The following is a 21,254-nucleotide window of genomic DNA, read 5'->3' as shown; positions in this document are numbered from 1 at the left end:
TTTGTCAGCTCCACTTCACTTGCGGAGAAACTGAACCTCAAGTCCCATTTGGCAAATAATTGGTGGAGGTGAGATTTGAATCCAGGGTTCGCTCTGTCGCCCAGGCTGGAGTACAGTGGTGCAGTCTTGGCTCACTGCAACCTCCGCCTCCCAGGCTTAAGAGATCCTCCAGCCTCCAGCTCTCATGTAGCTGGGACTGCACGTGTGCACCACACCCAGCTAATATTTGTATTTTTTGTAAAGATGGGATTTCACCAGGTTTCCCAGGCTGATCTCAAACTCCTGGGTTCAAGCAATCTTCCTGCCTTGGCCTCCCAAAGTGCTGGGATTACAAGTGTGAGCCACTGTGCCCAGCCCATCTCAGTTTCATTTGCCCCTCACCTTACCCTGTGGCTGTTTGGGCTTCAAGCTTGGAGGAAAACAGCATTTTTGGAAACTTTTGTCTCTTGACTTACTGAGTTATATTCTCCTCAGCTCTACTTTACAGACCTGGAGGAGCAAAAGGAGTGGGTTTCTTACCCCACACTTGGGAGAAAGGACCCTGCTCCAGCCCACGTTTGCCCTGCTTGAGTAATCTGGGATGAGATGATTTGGGATGGGTGGTGGTTCACTGGCTCTTCCAGCAGAGGACAGCCCAGGGCTGGGATGCAGATGCTCTGGGTACGTTGCCCACCCACCCATGCCTCTCACCAACTGTGGGAACAAATAACTTTTCACCTGTGGTCCTCAGTTTCTTCATCAGTGAGATGGGCTAATATGCCTGCCCAGAGGCATTGTTGCAGCAAAAAGAGATGTAAAAGTGTGTGTCAGCTGAAAGCCCTGTGCAAGGATAACAGATGTGGTTACAATTTCCAATGGGTCGATCCAGGGCCCCACAAGGAAGTTGCTTCCCTGAAGGACCAGGTGAAGAAAGAACTTGTGAGCAGAAGCTTCAAACCCATGTCCAGAACCAACATCAAGTTGAATCCTCTTGTCCACCCCTAGGCCCTCTGTTTCCTCCCACACCACGAGCACTGCAAGCCTGGCGCAGAGAGGAGATGCCGATATTCTCTAGTACAGGGTTTGGCCAAGCACCTTGAGGGCAAGACATAACATCTGTTTTAGCCCTTAACTTTCCAGCTTCTAGCACAGTATGGGCCATACAATGTACATGTGGATGTTCAGTGAAAGAATGAATGAATGAGTGAATGAATAAATGAATGAATGAATTCACAAGTGGACGAAGAAATGCTGGGGCCACAAACAGGTCCAGCTTTTACCTCCTGGCCCCCAGGCTCCCATCCAAGCCTCCCAGACTTATCCTCCACCCTTCCTTTTACACAGTAGTGCATGAAACCAGAGGTACCAAAAAGGCAAACTGGACTTTATTATAAAGTTGGCTACAAAGTCACCGCAGCACCACGAGGTGGCCATCTGGGCAGGCCCAGGCAGTCTGGCGGCCGGGTGAGTCCCGCACCAGGTACACGCACTCGTGCAAGCACACGTGTGACGGCAGGTCTGCCTTCCTCCATCGGAAAGGAACGTAGCGTCTCTTCGCACCCCCCACCCCAGGCGCGGGGCGCAAAAGTCACAGGAAGGGCCGCCAGGGCGGCAGAGTCCATCGGAATTGAAATCCCGTTACTGGTGTGTAGAGAATTCTACGTGGGTGTCAAGAGCCCCTCAGGGCACGGGCTGGCCCGGGTGGGCCTTGCCTTTCCCCCACCAAGGCCTAGGGGTGGCTTGGCCCCTAGGAGTGGAGAACTGGCCCAGGCCAATGGGGCAAGGCGGCGGGGAAGTGAGACTCCCCCATTCTCCGCTTGAAATCCCATTCAAGGAAACTCACTACGAGTGAATACAGATTGAAATGGAAACTGGGATCGCTCGAAGTCTCTTGATTTTAAAAAGAAGCTCCCCTCCCTTGCCCTCCCACCTCCCCCCCCCAAATCCTGCAGGGCCTGGGGAATCATATATATCCCCCTCTGGCCCCCAGAATCCCCCCAACAGTCCCGGGGGGGTGGAGAGCGGCTCCACGTCTTGATGACAATATGCCATACTTGACGACGTTAAGTCACAGACTTATTCAAAACGTTGGTTCCCCTCCACTTCCATCTGCAGAGAGACAGAGAGAGAGAGAACACAATCAGCTAGGCCAATAAGGACAGAGGATCCTGGGGCTGAGAATGTGTTGGTATTAATATGGGCTTCAAAGATGTTGGCTCAATGATGAAACGATGGCCAGAGGCTCAGCAGATTAGGGGGCAATTTGGATGGATGGAGTGAAACCGTGGCTGTAGTTTAGGAAGGATGGGGCTGTAACCAGGGAGCTACCTCAATGGAGTCAGGGGCTGAACCTCATCTTTCTTTTACCAACTTCTATAAACTCTTGCTCTATATCCCTTTCAGGGAGCTAGGTTACTATGATAGAGCTCTAGTTCCTCTTCCATAAGTTTGTTGTGTGCCCTAAGGAAAGTTTCTTTAACTCTGGGACCTTGATTATTTCCATCTGTAAAGTGGGGTAGTGAAGACTGACCTAGGACTCTCATGGAGTTAAGCACAAGCCCTTCCTTAAGGATTCTGTACCACTCTATCCCACAGCCTCAACCCCTGCCAGGTCTACTTGTTCAAACTTTCATATTAAGCCTTTCATTTTTTCCTATCCCCACTGCTACTCGCTGCAGCAGTGGATGTCATTCCCTTAATAAAATCAAGGTACAGAGAGGGGGAATTGATTTACCTAATTCTACCCAGCATTTCATTGGCAGGAGAGGGACTTGAGTTCTTGGACATTTTGGCTGACTCACCTTCATGGAAGCTGTCTTGAACTTGGCTCTGGAGTTGATGCAACTCATCAGTAAACCCATCATAGGGGAATGCTGAGACACCTGTCTCAAAGGCGGTTTCATATGTGGCCAGGTCCTCCAGGAAGCTGTGGTCTTCTGGGGACAGGTTGTTGCAAGGCGATGGGGCCCCTCCTGGGCCCTCTGCCTCAGGATCCCCTGAGCCCCATTCCTCACTGGGGTCTGGGGTAGAGAGATCCATGAAGATGTCTTCCACGGGCGTCTCTTCCAGGAACATGTTATCAGGGTCAGCCAGGAAGTCCAGCTCCTGGCATTTCCAGGGTTTCAGGTCCAGGCTGAGCACAGGGGGGCCTGCCCCTGACAGGGACAGGTTGGAGTCTAGGGGCTCCAGTCCTCCAAGTGGCTCTAGTCCACCAGTGCCAGCCTCAGCTGAGAAGGGTCTGTCCATGCCCTGAGCCAATTGGCTAATCTGCTGGATGAGACGGTCTATCTCGTTCTGCTCCTTTTCAGAGTAGTGGAAGAAACTCTGCTTGACTGGAGAGGCCTCAGGTGTGAGCAGGCCTTCGGGCACCAGGGGGACATCCACAGAGAGGGGGCCCCGGAGCTGGGCTAGGGCCAAGAGCGTGCAGTCCCCATTACCAGGGCTGCTAGGACTTGGGGGCAACTTCTCATAGAGAAAACTGCATCCCTCCTGGGCAAAGTAAGTCTTGGTAGGATTGGGACTCAGTTGCTCTGGGAAGGTTTGGCTGGGGCTGTCCAGGTGTGCTTGGAATGCTGTGCTGGGAGGAGTCAGCTGTTCATGGGCAGGGCTGCCCAGAGGCTCTGGGAAGGTGGCTGTGCTGGGAAGCAGCTGGTCTGGGAAGGTGGAGGTGCAGGGAGTCAACTGGTCTTCATAGCTTCTGACTGAGGTTTCAGTCAACTGGCCTTGCAGTGGGCTAGTTAGTGGATCTGGGAAGGTTGCACTGCTGGGCGTCAACTGATCAGAGAAGGTCGCTGTGCTTGGAGTCAGCTGTTCTTGAAGAGTGCTGGATGGGGTGGGCAAGTGGGTCTGGAAGGGCTCATGGAGGCTGAAGAGGAAGGCACAGCCTCCTGGTTGATGGGGCGTGTACGGTGGAGTGCACACAAGATCCTTGCTTAGTTCTGCTTGGAGAGAAGGCTCAGGCCCAGAAGGGAATGTCAGGTAACTGAAGTCCAGTTCTTTGGAGGGTCGGGGAAGCTCTTCTGATGCAGAGACAACACTCAGTTCAGGAGCACTGGGGAAGCTGGTGCTTCTGGGAGCCCCCAGGGCTGTGGTGAAGAGTGGGTTAGTGCTGGGGCACTGTTCCTGGGAAAGAATGTTTTCAGGGAATGAGGGCAGCATGGTTGGAGCGCCCAGGACATAAGCTGCCTGGGTATCTTCAGAGTTCAACTGCTGGCGGAGGCTCCAGGCTTCCATGTCACTGGAGAGGAGAGAAGAGGCAGCTGGTAAGGGTCTGATGTCCATTTCCAGAGCAGTTCCCTGATTTGTATCTCCTCCATGCTGACCTCAGCTGCCCCCTAGGCCCCTGGCTTGTGGCTTACCTGATTGGGTAGTTATTGGCAGTAATGGGGCCCTCTGGACCTTCTGAGTATAATAGGCAGTAAATCCATGCCCAGCCTCCAGTCTTGGCCTGTAACCTCACCACCATCTCTGCCTGAATATCTCCACTCTCAGCCACTGGGGAGAAAGAAGATGCAGAGTTAGGATGCCCACCAGGCAACTCTACCTACTCCCTGCCCTTGGTCACCTCTCCACTGAATTGAGATAGCCATGACATCCTCTCTTCTCACTACCCTCACCTGCACCACTCAGCTCTCTACCTTGACCTCACCACTCAAAGTCCCCCAGTTCTGATTCGATTATTGCCTTGAATCCTCACCCTCATATTCACCCTATAGCGTCCAAAACTGTTGGCCTCTGTTATCTCCCCAGCATCACTCTTGACTACAGCTCATCTTTGTCTGGTCTCCCATGCCCTTTCCCAGCTTGCTGTCTTGTCCCCAGCCTCTCTGGACACTCACACAGGCGGTAGTGTTGAGCAGAAGCGTGGGCCAGGTCCTCGGGGTGCAGCAGTCCATACCATGATTTACAAAGCAGTTCACTGCGCTCAAAGCCCAGGTAGATTAGGACACTGGGAAAGTGGAAAGGGTGAGGTCAGCTTTCTGTTTTCCTTGCTTGATACCCATGCATCTCATTCCCTCCCAGATCCTCTGCCCCCTTAAACCCCATCCTCCCTGCCCCTGACTCCAGAATCTAGGGTTCCTTCATCTCTGGCCTGCCTTCCTCTTGGAATCTGAACACTCCAGGCTTACCTCTCAGAGATGTCCAGTAGGGCCAGGTCTTTAGCATGACGACTCTGGAACATGGCCAGGAAGAGTGAGGCAGGGCCAGGGCCAGGGCCAGGGCCAGGGCGGGGTCTTGGCTCCAATGGGGCACAGAAAGCTGTGAACACGGGGTTTCCTGCCCAGTAGGCCCCAGGTGGGTGAGCATGGAATCGGCCTCGAATAAGCACCAGTTTGTTGCCTGCACTCTGGCGCCTGAGAGACTTGGAGGTGTTGAAGCGGCAGCGGAAGAGGCGATCTAGATAGGAGAAGAGAAAAACAGATAAGAGGGTGAGTGGCTGAGAGAGACAGTGGATAGTGGGAAGAAGGGCAGCAGGTGGGAAATTGGACTCAGGAAGGGAGAAAGGAGTCCTTACCAGTGTCCAGGGCAGAGGGCAGAGTGAGTTGCTGGCGCACAGTGAGGTGGTCAGCTGGGTCAATGATGTCGTAGATGCTGTCACCCTGGGCAACCAGGTCCACCTGGAGGAAGGAAAAGAAGAGATGACCATTAGTGAGAACAGCAGAAGCCAATCTTTGATCTATAGTGTCTAGTAGGGTATAACCTCTTCCTCCATAGTAATTCCCAGTTCCTCAGGAGTGGAAGGCTCATGGCACCCCCTCCATGCCCAGCCTCAGCTGAAAGGACCCTCAGCACTCACCATGGAGTGGCCCAGATGCTCGCTCACACTCTCAGAAAGGTACAGCAATTTCCCCTCGGCTGTGAACACAAGCAGAAAGCCGGGTAGGGCCGCTACGATGTCCTCAAGTTCTTGAGCTGAGAGAAGCCCCGTGGGGCCCGCCAGAGGAGTGCCTGTAGGGCGAGAAGACGTGGTGAGTCAGGAGTAAGACTGGGAGCCAAAGCAGAAGTGAAGAAGGCATGGTCTGAGTTTCAGATAATCCAGAGGAATTTCTCGTGGACCTGCCTCTGCAAACACCTGTTGACCCGCTGCCCGCACCTCTTGGCCGGGGAACCTGTTGCTGTATCTCCTCCATAGCCCACAAGCCCCGGACTTCTAAACCGGGGTCGGCTACTCCTCGCCCCTGAATTTCAGAACCGCGGACAGAGCTCCGAAGCGGGCTGTGGGATCAGCACCGTGGACAGCGCCACTAACGGCAGATGCAGCCGTCAGCACCATGGGCAGTGCCCCCGAAGGCGATCCCTTTCAGCACCGCGGACAGTGGCTATGTTCCCCTAAGCTCAGGCAGCTCCATCCCTGCAACTTCCCGGGTTTCCCTCCCCAGCTCCCGGAGCGCCTCTGCACTGGCGGGCACCGAGGCAGCTCTGTCCTGGCTCTTCTCCTCTCATAATCTGGTGTTAGGGACATCGACCAGGCTCTCTAACTCTCATTCAGAACTAAGGTGAGGTCTGGAGGGAGCTCAGGAGGAAAAGTAGATAGTCCCGCATCTCCCGAGTCCCAAATCTCCCCAGCTCGCCAGCACGCTGCCCTAGACATGCGGCAGCCCCAGTGGGTTCCCTCAGTTCCAGGGTCTCCGGCACCTGGCGGCTCGGATCTGCGGTACCCCCAGCATGCTCACCTCCAGCGAAGAAGACACCCTTGCGAGTGTAGATGCAGGCGAGGCTCATGATGTGCAGGTAGGACAGCCGGACCTTGTCCGCTTCGGCCAGCGGCAGCAGCTCCTTGAGGTTCCGGATCTCGGCGTTGATCTGGTCCCGGCGCGCCTTGGAGGCGCCCTTGGTGGAGCGGTACATGACCGGCGGCTGCGGAGCTCCAGCTCGGGCGTCCGAGCACCTGCGCTCCCGTCCCGACGCACCGGCGGCGGCTTCCTCCTCCGTGCTTCCCCTTCTCTCGCTCAGGCTCGTTCTCTGCTCTCCTGGGCTCCGCTCGGCTGCGCTGCCCCCCTTGCCTGCCTCACGCCGCCTTATATAGCTCCTGCCAGGCGTGGGGGGCTCGTTTTAGAGCGGGGGGGCGGGAGAGCGGGAGGCTGGGCTAAGCAAGCTGCAGCGGGAGCCGCTGACTGGGGAGGGGGGCTCCTCCTCCCGCCCGGCTTCCGACGTCATCTCATGACGTAGAATGAGAGCGGGAGGGGGGCGGGCGAGGGGGGAGCAGGAGGCTGCGGAGGGGGCCGAGCCTGGAGGGAGCTGAGCGGAGAGGCAGGCGCTGCGTTAGGAAAGCTTGAATGGGGTGTGGGGACCCTGGCGTCCGAACGCGTACAGTTGAGGGAAGCGACAGGGCCAGGGTTAGGGCGGCCTGAAGCCCCCGGCAGGAGTTTGCAGAGGGCAGAGAGGGGCCGGCACTGACACTAATTTTTCTGAGGAGTTGAGGGAATGGGGAGGAATAAGACTGTCTACAAATCCCCCTCGTTACTTGACAAACAAGGTCACGTTCACATGCAGGGAAGGAGGACTTTCCTTGGCCTCCGTGGGACAGGTCACAGCTGGGGTTCCTCTCTGGGGACTACTTAACCTGGGATTCCCTTGGCCATTTTCAAAGAAAAAATCCCCACCCCCGCTTCCCAAATTGGGACTTAGCGGCTAATCAGGGGGTGTTCGTGGGGGTCTAAGTCCCTAGGATGGGTGGAAAGGGAGTCCGGTGGGAAAGGGACCAGCTGAATTTGGCGTTGATCCTGTTTTCCCACAGCCAGGAATAGAAACCAACACCAGCGCTGTAGTCTGCAGTGATTCTTGGTTTCCCTCTCAGCTAATTAATCTTACTGACAGGGGAAACTGAGGCAGGGACGCGGGACACGGCGAGGACCTGGGTCTGCACTTAGGCATCCCTTCCCCCCGTTGCCGGCCCCCAAACGAGCGCTTCCCCCCGCCCTGCTGCCAGCCTCGGTCTCCCCGCGGGCCGGGGGCGGGGGCGGGGCCGGGGGAATCCCAGCTCCATATTAGGACAGGAATCCTCCGGCGGCTGCCGCGGCTGCGGCGGCGGCGGGCGGGGCCTCGCTGCCTCCGCACCGCTCCGGAGGGCTCCCCGCCCTGCCTAGGCGGGCAAGATGGGGGAGCAGCCGAGAAGCAAAGGGACAGCGCTGGACCCTCTATGACCCCTGCACCTACCAGGGACCCTGTATTTTCGCCAGGTTCCCTCCACCCCCTCCACATTTGCGGCGCTAGGGCTGCTGGCTCTGCCTCTCCACCTTCAACTCTCCACTCCCCACCTTCGTTTCTTTTTTCTCTTAGCGTGTTTGGTGGTCGGCTCAGCTTGGTGCCTTGACCCCTGAAGCTTCCCCTTTCCTTCTTCTCCATATCCTGTCACCTTTGCTTTATCCCCACCCCCCACGCCCGCTTTTTTTCTCTTTTCACCACAGATTATTGCTCTCTACAGGGGCAAGGAGGTGCCGTTCTTACTCCGGGAGTCAATAATGCAAGAAGCAAGTGGGCTAGGGAATGTTCTTATCTGAAATCTCGTTTGATGGAGTAGCTGTATGCGCATGGAATCGCTTAAGAGGCTGGAAATGAGGCCACTTAAAAATTAGAGGGTGGAACTGGGAATTCCCAGTCACACAGGAAGCATGGAGATGAACTTTGACATCAAAAAGAACAGCTTGGGGCCAGGGAACTCCTCACTCCTCATGGAAAGGGGGGATAGCAACAGAGGTAGAGTGGGAGGAGAGGCAGCTGAGAAGAAGTATGTCTTAGAAGAGGGGTACAAGGTGTGGAGACCCTATTCTTGTGTCTTATGCATTTTGGCAGAGGTTGGGGCCATCCTGTGGTCAGTGTTGCAACTGAGGTGGAGGGAACGATGTCCGTGTGTCTGTCTGCCACAGTCTCTAACCCTATTGATCTGGATGACAGAGAGATGATTCCTCCTGGACATGGGTCTGTGTTGCTTCTTTCATCTCAATCTGACCTCTAATGTACCTACCCACCCCTCTCTCAAGCTTCCATTTCAACAACCCTTGATCTTTGGATCCCCTTCCGTATGAAATTCCAGGGGGGTTGTTCCTGTGTTCTTCACCCACTGATGATAAAGCTGCCTGTGAGGTATTCTGAGTGTCCCTCTCCACGATAAGAGGAGTCTACTGGCTGGGTCCCATGGCCTCCAGCAATCTGAGCGAATCTGCAGTGAAGGAATGGGGCGCCAACCGCTGTCCGTGGTGCTGAAAGAGCCACCGGGGAAGTCAGGCTACGATTTGCCGGGGACATCGAAGTAGGGCTTTGGGTACCCACAGGCCTCAGAGTGAGCCTCCCCTTTGACTGTCCCCTTATTTTCTGTGAATGAATATGGGGGTTTTGCAGGGAGCCAAGATTTCTGGGCTCTAGGGGTGAAGTAAGCAAGGGAGGAAAACTGGGCTCAAGGGAAGAGCCCCTGGCTTTTTCCAGAAGAATGGAATGGGAAGAAGCACTTTGGAAGGAAAGAAGGGTCTAGAAAGGGACAAGGGAGGGGGTAGAGAAGGGCTCATCCTAGTTCGCCCACTCTGATTCAAGTTGAGAAGCTCTGTATGCCCCGATGTCTTCTCTCCCTAGGCCAGCTCCCACTCCCCTTGCCTCCCACCTCCGTGAAGCTATTTTTAACCGTGCAGAACCAAAAATAGCTTGGCAGCAGCTTCAGGCCGTGGGAGAGGAGCTATTTATATCACCAGTGACGGTTCCGAAATAGCAAGCAGGAGGAGGGGGGCGGCTGGCACACTAGAGAGCTCCTGGCCGCTGCTAAAAATACTGGCAGTGTGAGTCATCCTGGCCTGGCTGAGTCACCCCACTCTCTCCCCCAAGTGGCAGGCAGCAGCAGCAGAACAAGCTAAGAATTAGAAGCCTGAGATGGGGGAGGCATCAGAGCCTGCTGGCTGTGGGAAAGTGGGCAAGGGAGTGAATTGGGAGAGGGGCTTTGGGGTGAGTGTGTAGAAGGAATGGGAGAGCACAGCCTCTCAGCCAAACCTACTGGGCAAGCGTGCAGCATCCCCAGCTATGCAATACCGCTCAAGGATGCTTGGGCAATTGAAGGAAAAGAGCCAGACTGTGTGTGTGTGTGTGTGTGTGTGTGTGTGTGTGGACACGCCTGTGTTCATTTGACTGAGACTGTGTTTGTGTGTCCTGTGTGTTTGCCTCTAAACCTGTCTGAACGTGGTTGCACGTCTATATCTCTATCTGTTTGCATGTGTCTTTGTAGCTGCAAGTCTGTACCCCTGTATATCTATGTGTTTACCTATGTCTGCATCTATGTCTGTCTTTTTTTTGGTCTCTAACTTCTTATGTTGTGTGCAGTTCTATGTTTGTGCCTGTGTGTATTTATGTCTACAACTTTCCATATGCCTCTCTGTCAGTGTCTGTGTTTGTGTCCATATCTGAGTCTGTTCTGGGTCTTTCAGCATCTGATGGCGTGCTGGGATGTGCATGCATCCCCAGACTCAGTATAGCTTCTGTTGCCCTCTCTGATGTCACCTGTTGGGCTCCTGCACCATCTATATCTTGCTCACCCCTTTCCACCTAGCATATTCTCCTCTTTCCAAGGGCCCCCTAACCATTTACAAAGCTCTCTTGTTGCATGCAATCTCTAGTAAAAACATGGAGGAAAGGAGCCCCACATGACCTCTCCCTTTTCTCTTGAATCATCCTGAATTCTCCCTGGCCTGCAGGAGTAAGTGGTTTTCCATCACTCCATATTTGGAGAGCTGAGAGAAGAGAAGGGCTTTCTTTAGTTCTAAAAAAAAAAAAAAAAAAAAAAAAATCCTGGTGTGGGCACAGGCATGCGTAGCGCGCATGCACACACACACACAGGCGCACATACACATGCACGCACACACACACAACTGAGAGAATGAGAGAGAGAGAAAAAAAATCAAGGTCCCTTCTTTACTGAGAAGAGCTCGCATCTGTTGCCATAGCAACCCACCCACTTCTTCCCCGAAAAATCACCAAGAAGAGGTGATGGCATCGAGGAGGGATTGGCTGATTCCTTTCTTTATTATTTTTTCCGAAAAAGGGTTTTTGTAGCAAAAACGGGCCGTGAGTTCCCTTGCCCCTGTCTTGCACAGCTTTATTGGGAACCTGGGGGAGGGGCATCACCCCCCAGCCTTTATCAGAGAAGAGGAGGTGTATCTTTTCCAGAGATTTGGAGGAGGATTATCTCCTGGGAAGGAGTTGAAGGGTAGCTGAGGAATCTGCTTCTTCAGAACAGCATGGAGACTCCTGGCTGCTAGTCTGGAGATATGGAGCAAGGATCTTGACAGAGGGCTGTCAAAGTGTGATCTTGTCTTGCTCTGGACAAATGTGTCTACGAGAAAGAGAAAGGGGGAGGAAGGGAAGGGAAGTTGGGAGAGACAGAAAGAATATGAATGAATGAATCACTGAATGGGGCTTCAGAGAAAATGACAATATGCCAAAGGATGAAAGCTTGCAGTAGTGGTCAGACCAGACAGGTGGGCAAGATGGTCCAAGAAAGATGCATTGATGCAATTGGTGGTGCTGCAAGTCACCAATGAGACCACAGCTGCAACTACTTAACTTGTGGCCACAGGTGAATGTTCCAGAGGAGCACTGACGCCCATTTTTCACAGTTCTATTCCCAGCCTGAGTCTCAAAGGCCTCCTCCAAAGCCTGGCCACCAGCCACTGCAGCCACATCACTCTCTCAAGTGAACTGTAGCTTCCTGCCAAACGACTGGATGGTGGAAAGAAAGGGATTCCTTGTTTCCTCCTGTGCTTGGCTTGCTACAGAAATGGGGTCACTTGGGGCTCAAGCTTGGAAAGACAGATGAAGAATCTGACCCTGGAGAGAGACACCTTCTTTTCTGGCAGGCTGCTGCCACCCTCAGCAGGCAAGGGCATGGCCAGGTGAGGTTGGCATGGGCAGTGGGTGCAAATCCACTTAACATTATGGAGCAGAGGGACAAAAAGACTCCAGATTTGCTCTGGCCTGTTAGACACATTCTCACGACAAATCTCACTGATATCATTATTTTTATTTATATACAGTCTTGTTCTGTCACCTAGACTAGAGTGCAGTGGTCTGATCATAGCTCACTGCCACCTCAAACTCCTGGGCTGAAATGATCCTCTGTGTCAGCCTCTCGAGTAGCTGGAACTACAGGCATAAACTACTACACCCAGATAATTGAAAATTTTTTTTCTGCCGAGGCTGGTCTTGAACTCCTGACCTCAAGCAATCCTCCCACCTTGGCCTCCCAAAGTGCTGGAATAACATATGTGAGCCACGACACCCAGCCTTGACTGATATTATGATGCTCATTTGATAGATGGTGAAACAAAGGCTCGGAGACGGATAATGACTTAATCAAAGTCACACAGCAAGTCTCTGGCAATGCTGAGCCTCACCCCTAGTTCCTGCTCCCAACCCAAGCTTTCTCTCTTGCACCACATGATAGGGCTAGGGTTTACAAACTATGGACTGCAAATCTAGCCTCATCTAGCCTGCTGCCTCTTTTTGTAAATAAAGTTTTATTGGAATACAGTCACATTCATTCATTTACTCATTGTCTATGGCTGTTTTCACATTACAATAGAAGAGCTGAGTAGTTGCAACAGAGACCACATGGTTCAAAAGCCTAAAGAACTTTTTGACCCTTTTTTACTAACTGATCCTTTAGAGAAAAAGTTTGCCATCCTTAGACCAGAGGATGAGTTCACACCACGAATATCTCCACTTGTTTCTCTTTCTCACCCAGAAATCTCTCTTAACCCAGGGTATACCAAGCTATCATTTCAACTCCCTTCACTGTTCCAAATGCCAGGGAGAAGTAGTGCTCCTGCACAACTTAAAGGAGGAGAGGTGGGAAGCCCAATGGGCCAGGCTTTTTATTGGTTTCCAGCCTCCTTTGTGGCTGTGGAGATGTATCCTCCCCATGCAGGATGACGCTCCACTTCCTGCAACAGGTGTTGGAAAAGGCAATGAGGAGACAGGGTACCCTATTCCATCCCTATTCCAACCCTAGTCTGCAGGACTGCATTTTGGGCAGGGGGTCTCAGGGCTGGTGATTAAGGCATTGTAAGGAAGACAAAATTTATGTATGGGAGGAAAAGGAAGGTATTGTGGGATCTTGGGCCTCCCGAAGCCTCCAGTCTGACCCAGGGGAAGAATCTCTGTATGTCTTCTCAGAGATATTGATTAAATTGCCCAGGATCACACAGCTAGAATGAGATACATCCACAATTGAACCCAGATTTTCCTGACTTCTACTTTGTTTTTTTCTAGGTTGTTCTTTTGAATTGGTGGATTTGAAACCAGGGAAAGGTTTTCTAACAGATTCCTAAGCACCTCCCCATCCTGCGTCCACAGCTCCGCGGTCAGTGCAGCGAGAATAGGAAACCCACGCAGAGCTGGCTTGTGCAGTGGCCGTGTTGTCTTCCGCTGCATCTTAGCAGGCTGTTTTCCTTTTCCTGAGGCCTTTTCATTATGCTATCACTCCCTCAATTCTACTTGCACATGAAAGCATTCAGAACATTTTATCTATTTATGGTTATGAAATCAACAAAGCTCATGTAAAGAGGGTGCAGGCTGGCACCCACGCATTGAGACGGCCAGAGCTGGGTGAATGAGCGGAGAGCCAGGAAGGTGAGGGACACAGAACCATGGAGGGGGTGGGAGGGGGAGAGTGGAGCCCAGGTGGGAATAGATGAAACTTTTGTGGGCAATGTCCTGAAGGCAGGGCTGAGAGAAGAGGACGCAAGGAATGCAGTGAGGAGCAAGTCAGAGCAGCCACATTTCAAGAGGGGAAAGAAACCTAATCAACTAAAGCCACTTTTCAAATGCAGAGCAGCGGCCACTTTGTGCCCTGGGGAGACTGGAGGAGGCGGACTTTCCTCACATTCATTTTCATAGTCATCTCCACCACCACTCCCAGCTGGCGAATTCTGGTCCTGCTGGTCCTCCAGTGAAGTCCGGGGACCCCCTCAGTGCCCCCAGCCCCTGTGCTTCCTCGTCACCACACTCTGCACCCTGCGCTGTCCCTGCACGTTTACTTGGCTGTCTCCCCTACCAGCATCTACATCTGGTCTTCATGTTCCCAGCATCCAGTACAAGGCCTGACATAGGGCAGGGGCTCAGGCGAGTAAGTCATTCATGCAACAAACAGCTGAGGGTGGAATTTGTGCCAGCCTCTGCAGTGACGTGATGGTGCCCACATACAGCTGGTCTCGGCCTCATGGAACCCGCAGGCTGGTGAGAGAGCAAGGGGTCCATCCAGCAACTTCAGTGGGATACTGCTGTCAAGGAGGCATACTGGGAGTTTGGGGAGAGCAAAAGGAGGGGTGACCCTGCCTGAGGAGTCGGCACTGGCCTCCCCAAGTAGGTGCATTTGAGTTGAGCTGCTGGTAGCAAGTCAGTGCTGACTGGGCCAGGCTGTGCTGGGTGGGTGGCTGGGTGGACAGAGGAGTGTGGCCTCATAAATGAGACTTGACACAGTGCCAGGTAGCCACAAAAGAAACCACTGTAGCTGAGGTTGTGTTAACAGGGACAGGCAGCAAAAGTGGAGAGAGGGCAGCCTCTGTTAGGGCTGCTCTAGGAGGTTTGGCTCTAGAACTTATGCTCTGGGTCCAAGCCTAGCCTTGAGCACAGCAGCCAATGAGGAAGGGCCAACTGCACCCGAGGCTGTGAGGCAGGGCCCAGGGCATCCCCCAGGCCTGACTCTGGTAAGCCCTCCAGCTTGTCTGGCCTCATGCACCCCCTTGCCTCTCTTCCAGCTACATAAGCCTTCTTCCAGTCCCTGGCCTGCCACTCTCCTGGCCGCCACAGTGCCTTTGCACATGCTGTTCCCTCCCCTGGGGTGCCGCTGCCTCTCTCCTCTGCCGAGTTCTTCCTATTTTCCCCTGTTAGTTCAGCCCAAATATCATCTCCTCTGGAAAGCCTTCCCTGACCTTCCCGATGAGGCCAAATCCTCAGCTACAGGTTCGCAGGCACCCCAGGCCTCTGTTGGCACTTGGCGAAATGGCGATTTAATACTTTATTTTGGTGAGGAATTTATTGCCTCTTCTCCACTAGACTGTGGTCACCATGGCGGGGACCGTGACTGCTTTGCCCACTGTTAATTCCAGTGTGGAGTAAAGTGCTTCATAAACATTTGTAAGAAATGTTTAAAAGATGGAAGGAATGGAGAGATGTTCCTCAGAGAAGAGGAAGCTTGAGGGGTGGTGTGGCATTTGCAGACGTTTGAAGGACCATCAAGCGGCGGTGGGAGAGACATGGTCCGCGTGGAAAGGCCAGCGGGCAGGGATATACCTGGGGCAGGAGGGGGTGGCAGGGGGAGGAGAATCTGGGCTGAGTCCTGCCTCCTCCACAGATTGTTTCTGTGATATTGGTCAGTTAAGTGACTTAACATTTTGTGCCTCAGTTTACCGATTTGTTAAATACAGAAGTGGGGAGAATGATGGCACCTCTATCAAGGGACTTATGTGAGCATTAAAGGAGTTAAGTAGTTAAAACACTCAGAAAATGCCTGATGCATAAAAGGAGCACAAAAAATGCTCAATGGCAGAATGTTGGTCGTTATCTTAACTTTATGAAAAATATAATTTTGAACAAGGCTATGCAGAGACTGCACGGGCTGGTTCAGGAGGCAGCACATGTACTGGCATTGCAAGTGTAGAAATAGCCTGGGTACCCACTAGCAGCTTTGGTCCAGGCCAGGTGTGAGAGCACAAGATGGAGTAAGCCAGGCTGGGGCTGTAGCCTGGAAAAGTCAAGGGATATGCTCAAAGTGCCCCTCAGGGCTCTGGCTCAGGCCCCAGCAAGCTTCTTCCCCGGGCAGCAGCTCCCCATTCACTGCTCACCAAGCCAGGGATGGAGGGCCTGGGCTAGGCCCAACACACCCCTCTGGTGCTCAGTAGCCCAGCTCCCCTTGCCATTCTTCTGGAAGCCGACCTGACCATGTTCTTCCCAGCTTAAGACCCTTGTGGCTCCCATTATCTCTGATTACTAAAAACTCCTCCAGGCTGGCACCTCCTTTCTTCCCCTTTCACCCACAGGTGCCTCGGCCTCCAGAGGCTCCAGCTCCAAGTCTCTCCTTGTTACTAACAGGGCACAGCTCGTAACATGGGAGTTTACAGATGTGGCACCTACTCATACCGTGTGTACCTGATGAGTGTATTAATTCATGAAAACCTCACAGCAGCCCTATGACATGCCTGCCATCATTACTCCCACAGGCCCTGGGCCAGCAGAGAGGGAGTCTGCAGGGAACAGTCCAGGGGGTCCCAGGAAAGACTGATGGGGTTTAAGGCTCCAGTGGTCAGAGAGAGTCAGGGACTGGGCCTAGGGGCAACAAAGAAGAGACCCCCGGCCGGGCGCGGTGGCTCAAGCCTGTAATCCCAGCACTTTGGGAGGCCGAGATGGGCGGATCACGAGGTCAGGAGATCGAGACCATCCTGGCTAACACGGTGAAACCCCGTCTCTACTAAGAAACACAAAAAAAAACTAGCCGGGCGAGGTGGCGGGCGCCTGTAGTCCCAGCTACTCGGGAGGCTGAGGCCGGAGAATGGCGTGAACCCGGGAGGCGGAGCTTGCAGTGAGCTGAGATCCGGCCACTGCACTCCAGCCTGGGCTACAGAGTGAGACTCCGCCTCAAAAAAAAAAAAAAAAAAAGAAGAGACCCCCACGAGCTGGGAGAATGGTGCTCTCCATGCCTGGGAATGCGGGAACCACAGGAAGTTGGGTGAACCATGGTGAGCAGGGGAGAGTGACCTTTACGGCTGAGGATGGAGCAGCTTCTGAAGCCAAGAAGGGCTGAGCACTGGTGGGAGGGGAGGAGCACTAGGAAGCTTTGGTGGAAAGGACCATCAGGTTGAAGGGAAAACCCCTGAATTGCCAGCCCTGACAGGCTGTTAGTTCGGAGAGTCTTCTGCAAAAGGAGTCCAAGGTCCAGGAAGAAGAAGAGGTGAGCTCAGTCAAGATGTCAGTGGATTGTGTTTGGTGCAGGGGAATAGTTCTGAACAGGAGCAGCGGAAGATGCAGATTCTGTTCCCAGCTCTGCCACTAGCCTGCTGGGGGTGTTCTGCAAACCTCTCCCCCTCACTGGGCCTCAGTTTTTGTATTTGCAAAATAGCAGTGGGTCAGACCCCTTAGCCTCAAAGGGCCCTCCCAACCTCTGGTACTTGAGCATCTCTGAGCCTGCTGGGCCACCTGTCCCAGTGCCTCTTGGGCTTTGGAAGTTGAATGCTGCAACCCCAAGCCCCAGTTTCAGGTGGGGATGAGCCCATTGCCCAATGCTAGGGTCCGAGTGGGCCTGAAGGCTCCCAGAGGACCACGTCCTCAGCCCTGGATGGGCAGGGACCCTGGAGACCTGGTCTGTGTGGACACAGGGGAATAAGTACTGGGACTGAGCCTGTAGTTTTGCTTCTTCCACCCAACCCATTGGGCGTCATTCTCACAGCTTGGTGCTAGGTACACCAGGGAACTCACCATTGGAGGGATCCGATGGGTTCCAAGGTGCACAAAACAGACTCCCAGATCATCCTCAGGTGGTCTACACAGCCTGTGGCTAAAGCAACTGCTGTCTCCAGCACTTCTTAGCTTCAGTCTGGTGAGAGGAGGAAAGTTCCCTCGGCAGTGTCTTACAGGTGGCCACAGAGGGCCCCCACAGCCTGGCCAAAATGCTCAATTTCAGAAAGTCCCAGACTCATAATTGGAGTGAGGGCCCTTGAAAGATGGTCTTGGATGACTGAGGCCTAATGCAGAGAGTGGAGTGACCCAAGTGACTCACGGCCAGCACTTGGTGGAGGTGAACCCAGACTAGGTCCTTGGTTTGTGGTGCAGTGGCCATGCCGGCCTCCCACAGGCTGGCCTCTGGGGTCCAGGTGCTGAGAAGCCTGGGCCAGGAGGCGGAGCTCTAGGTCCTAGTCTTAGCGGCACCCTGACTTGCTGTGTGACCTTGGCAAATTGTGTCTGTCTGAGAGCCGCCTGAGTCTCCCCCTCTGCACTGAGGGCTTGGCGCTGGGGGTGGACGCTCCATCGTAGCACCATTCAGGGTCCCAGGGCTAGCTGTACCAGAGCAGAAACTTCTCTCCTCGCCACCCTTGGAGCCCTCAAGTGCTGCTTGTGTGATCTTCTCCACCTCTGGGTTCCCCATCCCAGTCCAGAGAGGGGCCCAGAGATGTCTGGAATCTGCAGCTTCTTGAGAATATGTCAGGCACTTTCCAGCTGTCGTCCCAGGTCCCCGTCAAACGCCTCCAGGAAGTGCTGCAGGGAGAGGGCAGAAGTCAACAGGACCAGGCAGGGGTTCCAAAGGGCTGGGTCCACTTGACTCTGGGGAGCCCTGCCAGACCCCTGCAGGCCACACCTACATCCAGAAGCAAACTGGTCCTTGTAGGCAGTCTGGGGAAAGGTTTGGTTCCAGAAAGTTCCAGAGCTGGTGGCTGCAGGAATCCTTCAATGCAGGCGATGTTTGCAAGCAGCCGCAACCTGGTTGGTCTGTCGTGGCGTGGTGTCCAGAAGCTTCTCTAAAAACCCCGCCCAGGTCCAGACTGTGCTGGGGAAGGAGAGGCAGTTGGTGTCATGACAAAGGTGTCCAGCCCCTCTGCTTGGTGCAGGGCAGAGGCTGGGGACTGGCACACGGGGCTGGCTAAGCTCAACCATAAGGAATGGCCTGACCTCTGGCCAGGAGGTCAGCGGCCATGGGCTCTAGCCCATGCTCTCCCTCCAGGAACTAGTCAATCACTACTTTTCTCTGGGCCTCAGTTTACCTTCCAGTTTAAGGAGGAGGTTGGAGCAACTGGTAAGGGGCTTTCCCGGGATCCTAACTCTGCTCCAGGCTGAGCACAGGGAGAAAAAGGTTAAGGGGCCGGGGGGCCTGGAGGGAGGCAAAGGTCTCCACGGTCCCATGGTGGCCCCAAGGGTAGTGAAGTCCTCACCTGGTGTTTTCACCCTGTGGCCTTGTCCAGAGAGGATCCCCGAAGGCGCTAGGCCTGGCATCTCGTTTCTTTCCAAGGTTTGGACAGAAGTCTCCCCTGTTGGAGGAGGGGGGCAGGGGCGAGGGGCAAGGGCAGGACCTCCCTTTTCCCTGGTTGAAATGTCCCCATAGAGGGTGGGGGGCGCTAAGATGGGGGTGGTGGGGGCGTGCGGCGCCGGGGACTCCCCAGGCCCCGGCCCCGCGAAGGGCTCGCGGCTCGGGGGCGGGGGCAGCTCCCAGGCTCTGGTGGAGCCGCCACTCCGCCAGTTGCCTTAAAAAGGCGCCAGCGCGCGCGCATCAGCAGAAGGGCTGCGGCTCTCTTCCAAATTAGGCAAGAATTGGGAGGCCGCGGGAGACGAGCTGCGAGAAGAGCGCGGACGTCACCCGGGGCCTCCCTCTCCCTCCCGCTCCTCGCGCCTGCATCACGTCCCCATGGCAACGGCGTGCCGCGGCGGCGATGAATGAGCCACTGCGAGGACAGGCGCGCGCCAAGATGCGCGCCCCCTCCGCCAGGCGTCACGGCCCCGCGGCTGCCCAGGGGAAGGGGGCGCAGCCCGGCGCCCAGAGGAGGGGATGCCCCACTCAGATTCACAAAAGCCCAGGACCCATTCATTCCCAGCTGATCTTGTTGTGTCCCGGGAGCCCGGAGAATACTCGGTCCAAGGGTCCTCGACCCTCTGGTTCAGGGCTCCCCGGCTCTCAAGGCCCCCTTACCCGGTCTCAGCTCTCCCCGGGTCAGCCCTCTGCTCCCCAAAGCCTGCGGAAAACCGGATATTGTGTGGCTTAGCGCCACCGCGTGGCCGACTATGGGTCTGCGGCGGACGTGCTTGGCGGCTAGAGTCCCGCCGTCTATGTCGCCCTCTGGCGTCTGCAAGCGGGGAAGAGCATGAAGGCCTCAGCAATTTTCACACCAGAACCCTGATTAACGCGGGACTTATTCTTACCACACTTGTGATTAACTTGTGATCAATCACACTTGTGACTAACGTTTAGCGAACGCGCTCCATGTGTGAGGCACTGTGCTACGTGCTTTCCTGGTATTACTCCATTCTCACAGAAACTCTGTAATGCAAAATATATATACATATATATATATATATAAATATATATATATATATATTTTTTTTTTTTTTTTTGAGACGGAGTCTTGCTCTGTAGCCCGGGCTGGAGTGCAGTGGCCGGATCTCAGCTCACTGCAAGCTCCGCCTCCCGGATTTACGCCATTCTCCTGCCTCAGCCTCCGGAGTAGCTGGGACTACAGGTGCCCGCCACCTCGCCCGGCTAGTTTTTTGTATTTTTAGTAGAGACGGGGTTTCACCGTGTTAGCCAGGATGGTCTCGATCTCCTGACCTCGTGATCCGCCCGTCTCGGCCTCCCAAAGTGCTGGGATTACAGGCTTGAGCCACCGCGCCCGGCAGCAAAATATTATTATCATTTTATTTTACTAATTTTTTTGAGACAGGGTCACACTCTGTCATCCAGACTGGAGTGCAGTGGTGCGATCTCAGCTCACTCCAGACTCTGTCTCCCGGGTTCAAGCAATCCTCTCACTTCAGCCTCCTGAGTAGCTGGGATTACAGGCGCGCACCACCACACCCAGTTAATTTTTGTATTTTTAGTAGAGATGGGGTTTTGCCGTGTTGCCCAGGCTGGTCTAGAACTCCTAGACTCAAGCAATCTGCCTGCCTAAGCCTCCCAAAGTGCTGGGATTACAGACGTGAGCCACCGCTCCTGGCCTGTTGTCATTTTAAAGTGAGAAAAACTGGAGCTGAAAGAAGTTGCTGCTTTGCCTAAGATCCCATAGCAGCACAGGCGGAACTGCCTCCTGCACTCATGACTGTGAAAAATGCTCTTCTTGGACCCTTTCCCTTCCACACCCCTTGTCTCTTTTGATCAACCTCACAGTCTCTTGAGATAAGCAGGACAGTGAGCATTAAAATCATTCCCACGTACAGACAAGGAGACTGAGACTCAGAGAAGTGAAATGGTTTTTTGGAGGTTTCAGACAGCCACAGATGGAACTCAGGTCTCTGAGCCTCTGACCCAGGGGTTTTTAGTATGAGGTAGCAGGGCGAAAGTGAGTCCAACACACCTCTGTGAGCCCCTGCTCTTTGGGTTGAACGAAGGAGCTCATCCTAAGCTACTCTACCATTAACGAACCCAGCAGCCCACAGTCAGGAGAAGGTCAGGGGGTCTCCACATTATCCAGTGTTTTGGGTGTTCACAAGAGCTAGATGCTCCAGTCTCTCTCCCTCTTCCCCAATTGTCAATATCTCTTATTTTATTTTATTTTATTTTATTTTGAGATGGAGTTTTGCTCTTGTTGCCCAGGCTAGAGTGC

General features: G+C 54.1%; 1 protein-coding gene and 1 long non-coding RNA gene across 3 annotated transcripts; both read right to left on the bottom strand.

The window, feature by feature from the left end:
- Positions 1-1,342: 1,342 nt before the first annotated feature.
- NPAS4 (neuronal PAS domain protein 4) lies at positions 1,343-7,001 on the bottom strand. Of its 2 annotated transcripts, XM_003909517.2 has the most exons (8): positions 6,654-7,001; positions 5,777-5,928; positions 5,495-5,597; positions 5,109-5,376; positions 4,818-4,927; positions 4,338-4,473; positions 2,781-4,216; positions 1,343-2,088 (listed from the first exon to the last, which is right to left on the bottom strand). In XM_003909517.2, exons 1-8 carry the CDS (start codon positions 6,826-6,828, stop codon positions 2,060-2,062), a joined length of 2,409 nt encoding a protein of 802 aa, XP_003909566.1. In that variant the 5' UTR covers positions 6,829-7,001; the 3' UTR covers positions 1,343-2,059. The 2 variants fall into 2 exon arrangements, with proteins under 2 accessions (XP_003909566.1, XP_021781202.1); XM_021925510.2 differs by lacking the exons at positions 4,818-4,927; positions 5,495-5,597; positions 5,777-5,928; positions 6,654-7,001 and having other exon boundaries at positions 1,962-2,088; positions 5,109-5,286.
- A 3,854-nt stretch (positions 7,002-10,855) lies between these two features.
- LOC100998561 lies at positions 10,856-19,990 on the bottom strand. The gene is made up of 3 exons (XR_637096.4): positions 18,876-19,990; positions 17,428-18,493; positions 10,856-11,290 (listed from the first exon to the last, which is right to left on the bottom strand). It is a non-coding gene; the product is annotated as an uncharacterized LOC100998561 (long non-coding RNA).
- Between the last annotated feature and the right edge of the window lie 1,264 nt (positions 19,991-21,254).

This window comes from Papio anubis, chromosome 12, assembly GCF_008728515.1.
Source record: "Papio anubis isolate 15944 chromosome 12, Panubis1.0, whole genome shotgun sequence".
Classification (NCBI taxonomy): domain Eukaryota; kingdom Metazoa; phylum Chordata; class Mammalia; order Primates; family Cercopithecidae; genus Papio; species Papio anubis.
Note: the sequence above shows the minus strand (reverse complement) of the source record. Positions and strands in the feature narration are given on the sequence as shown.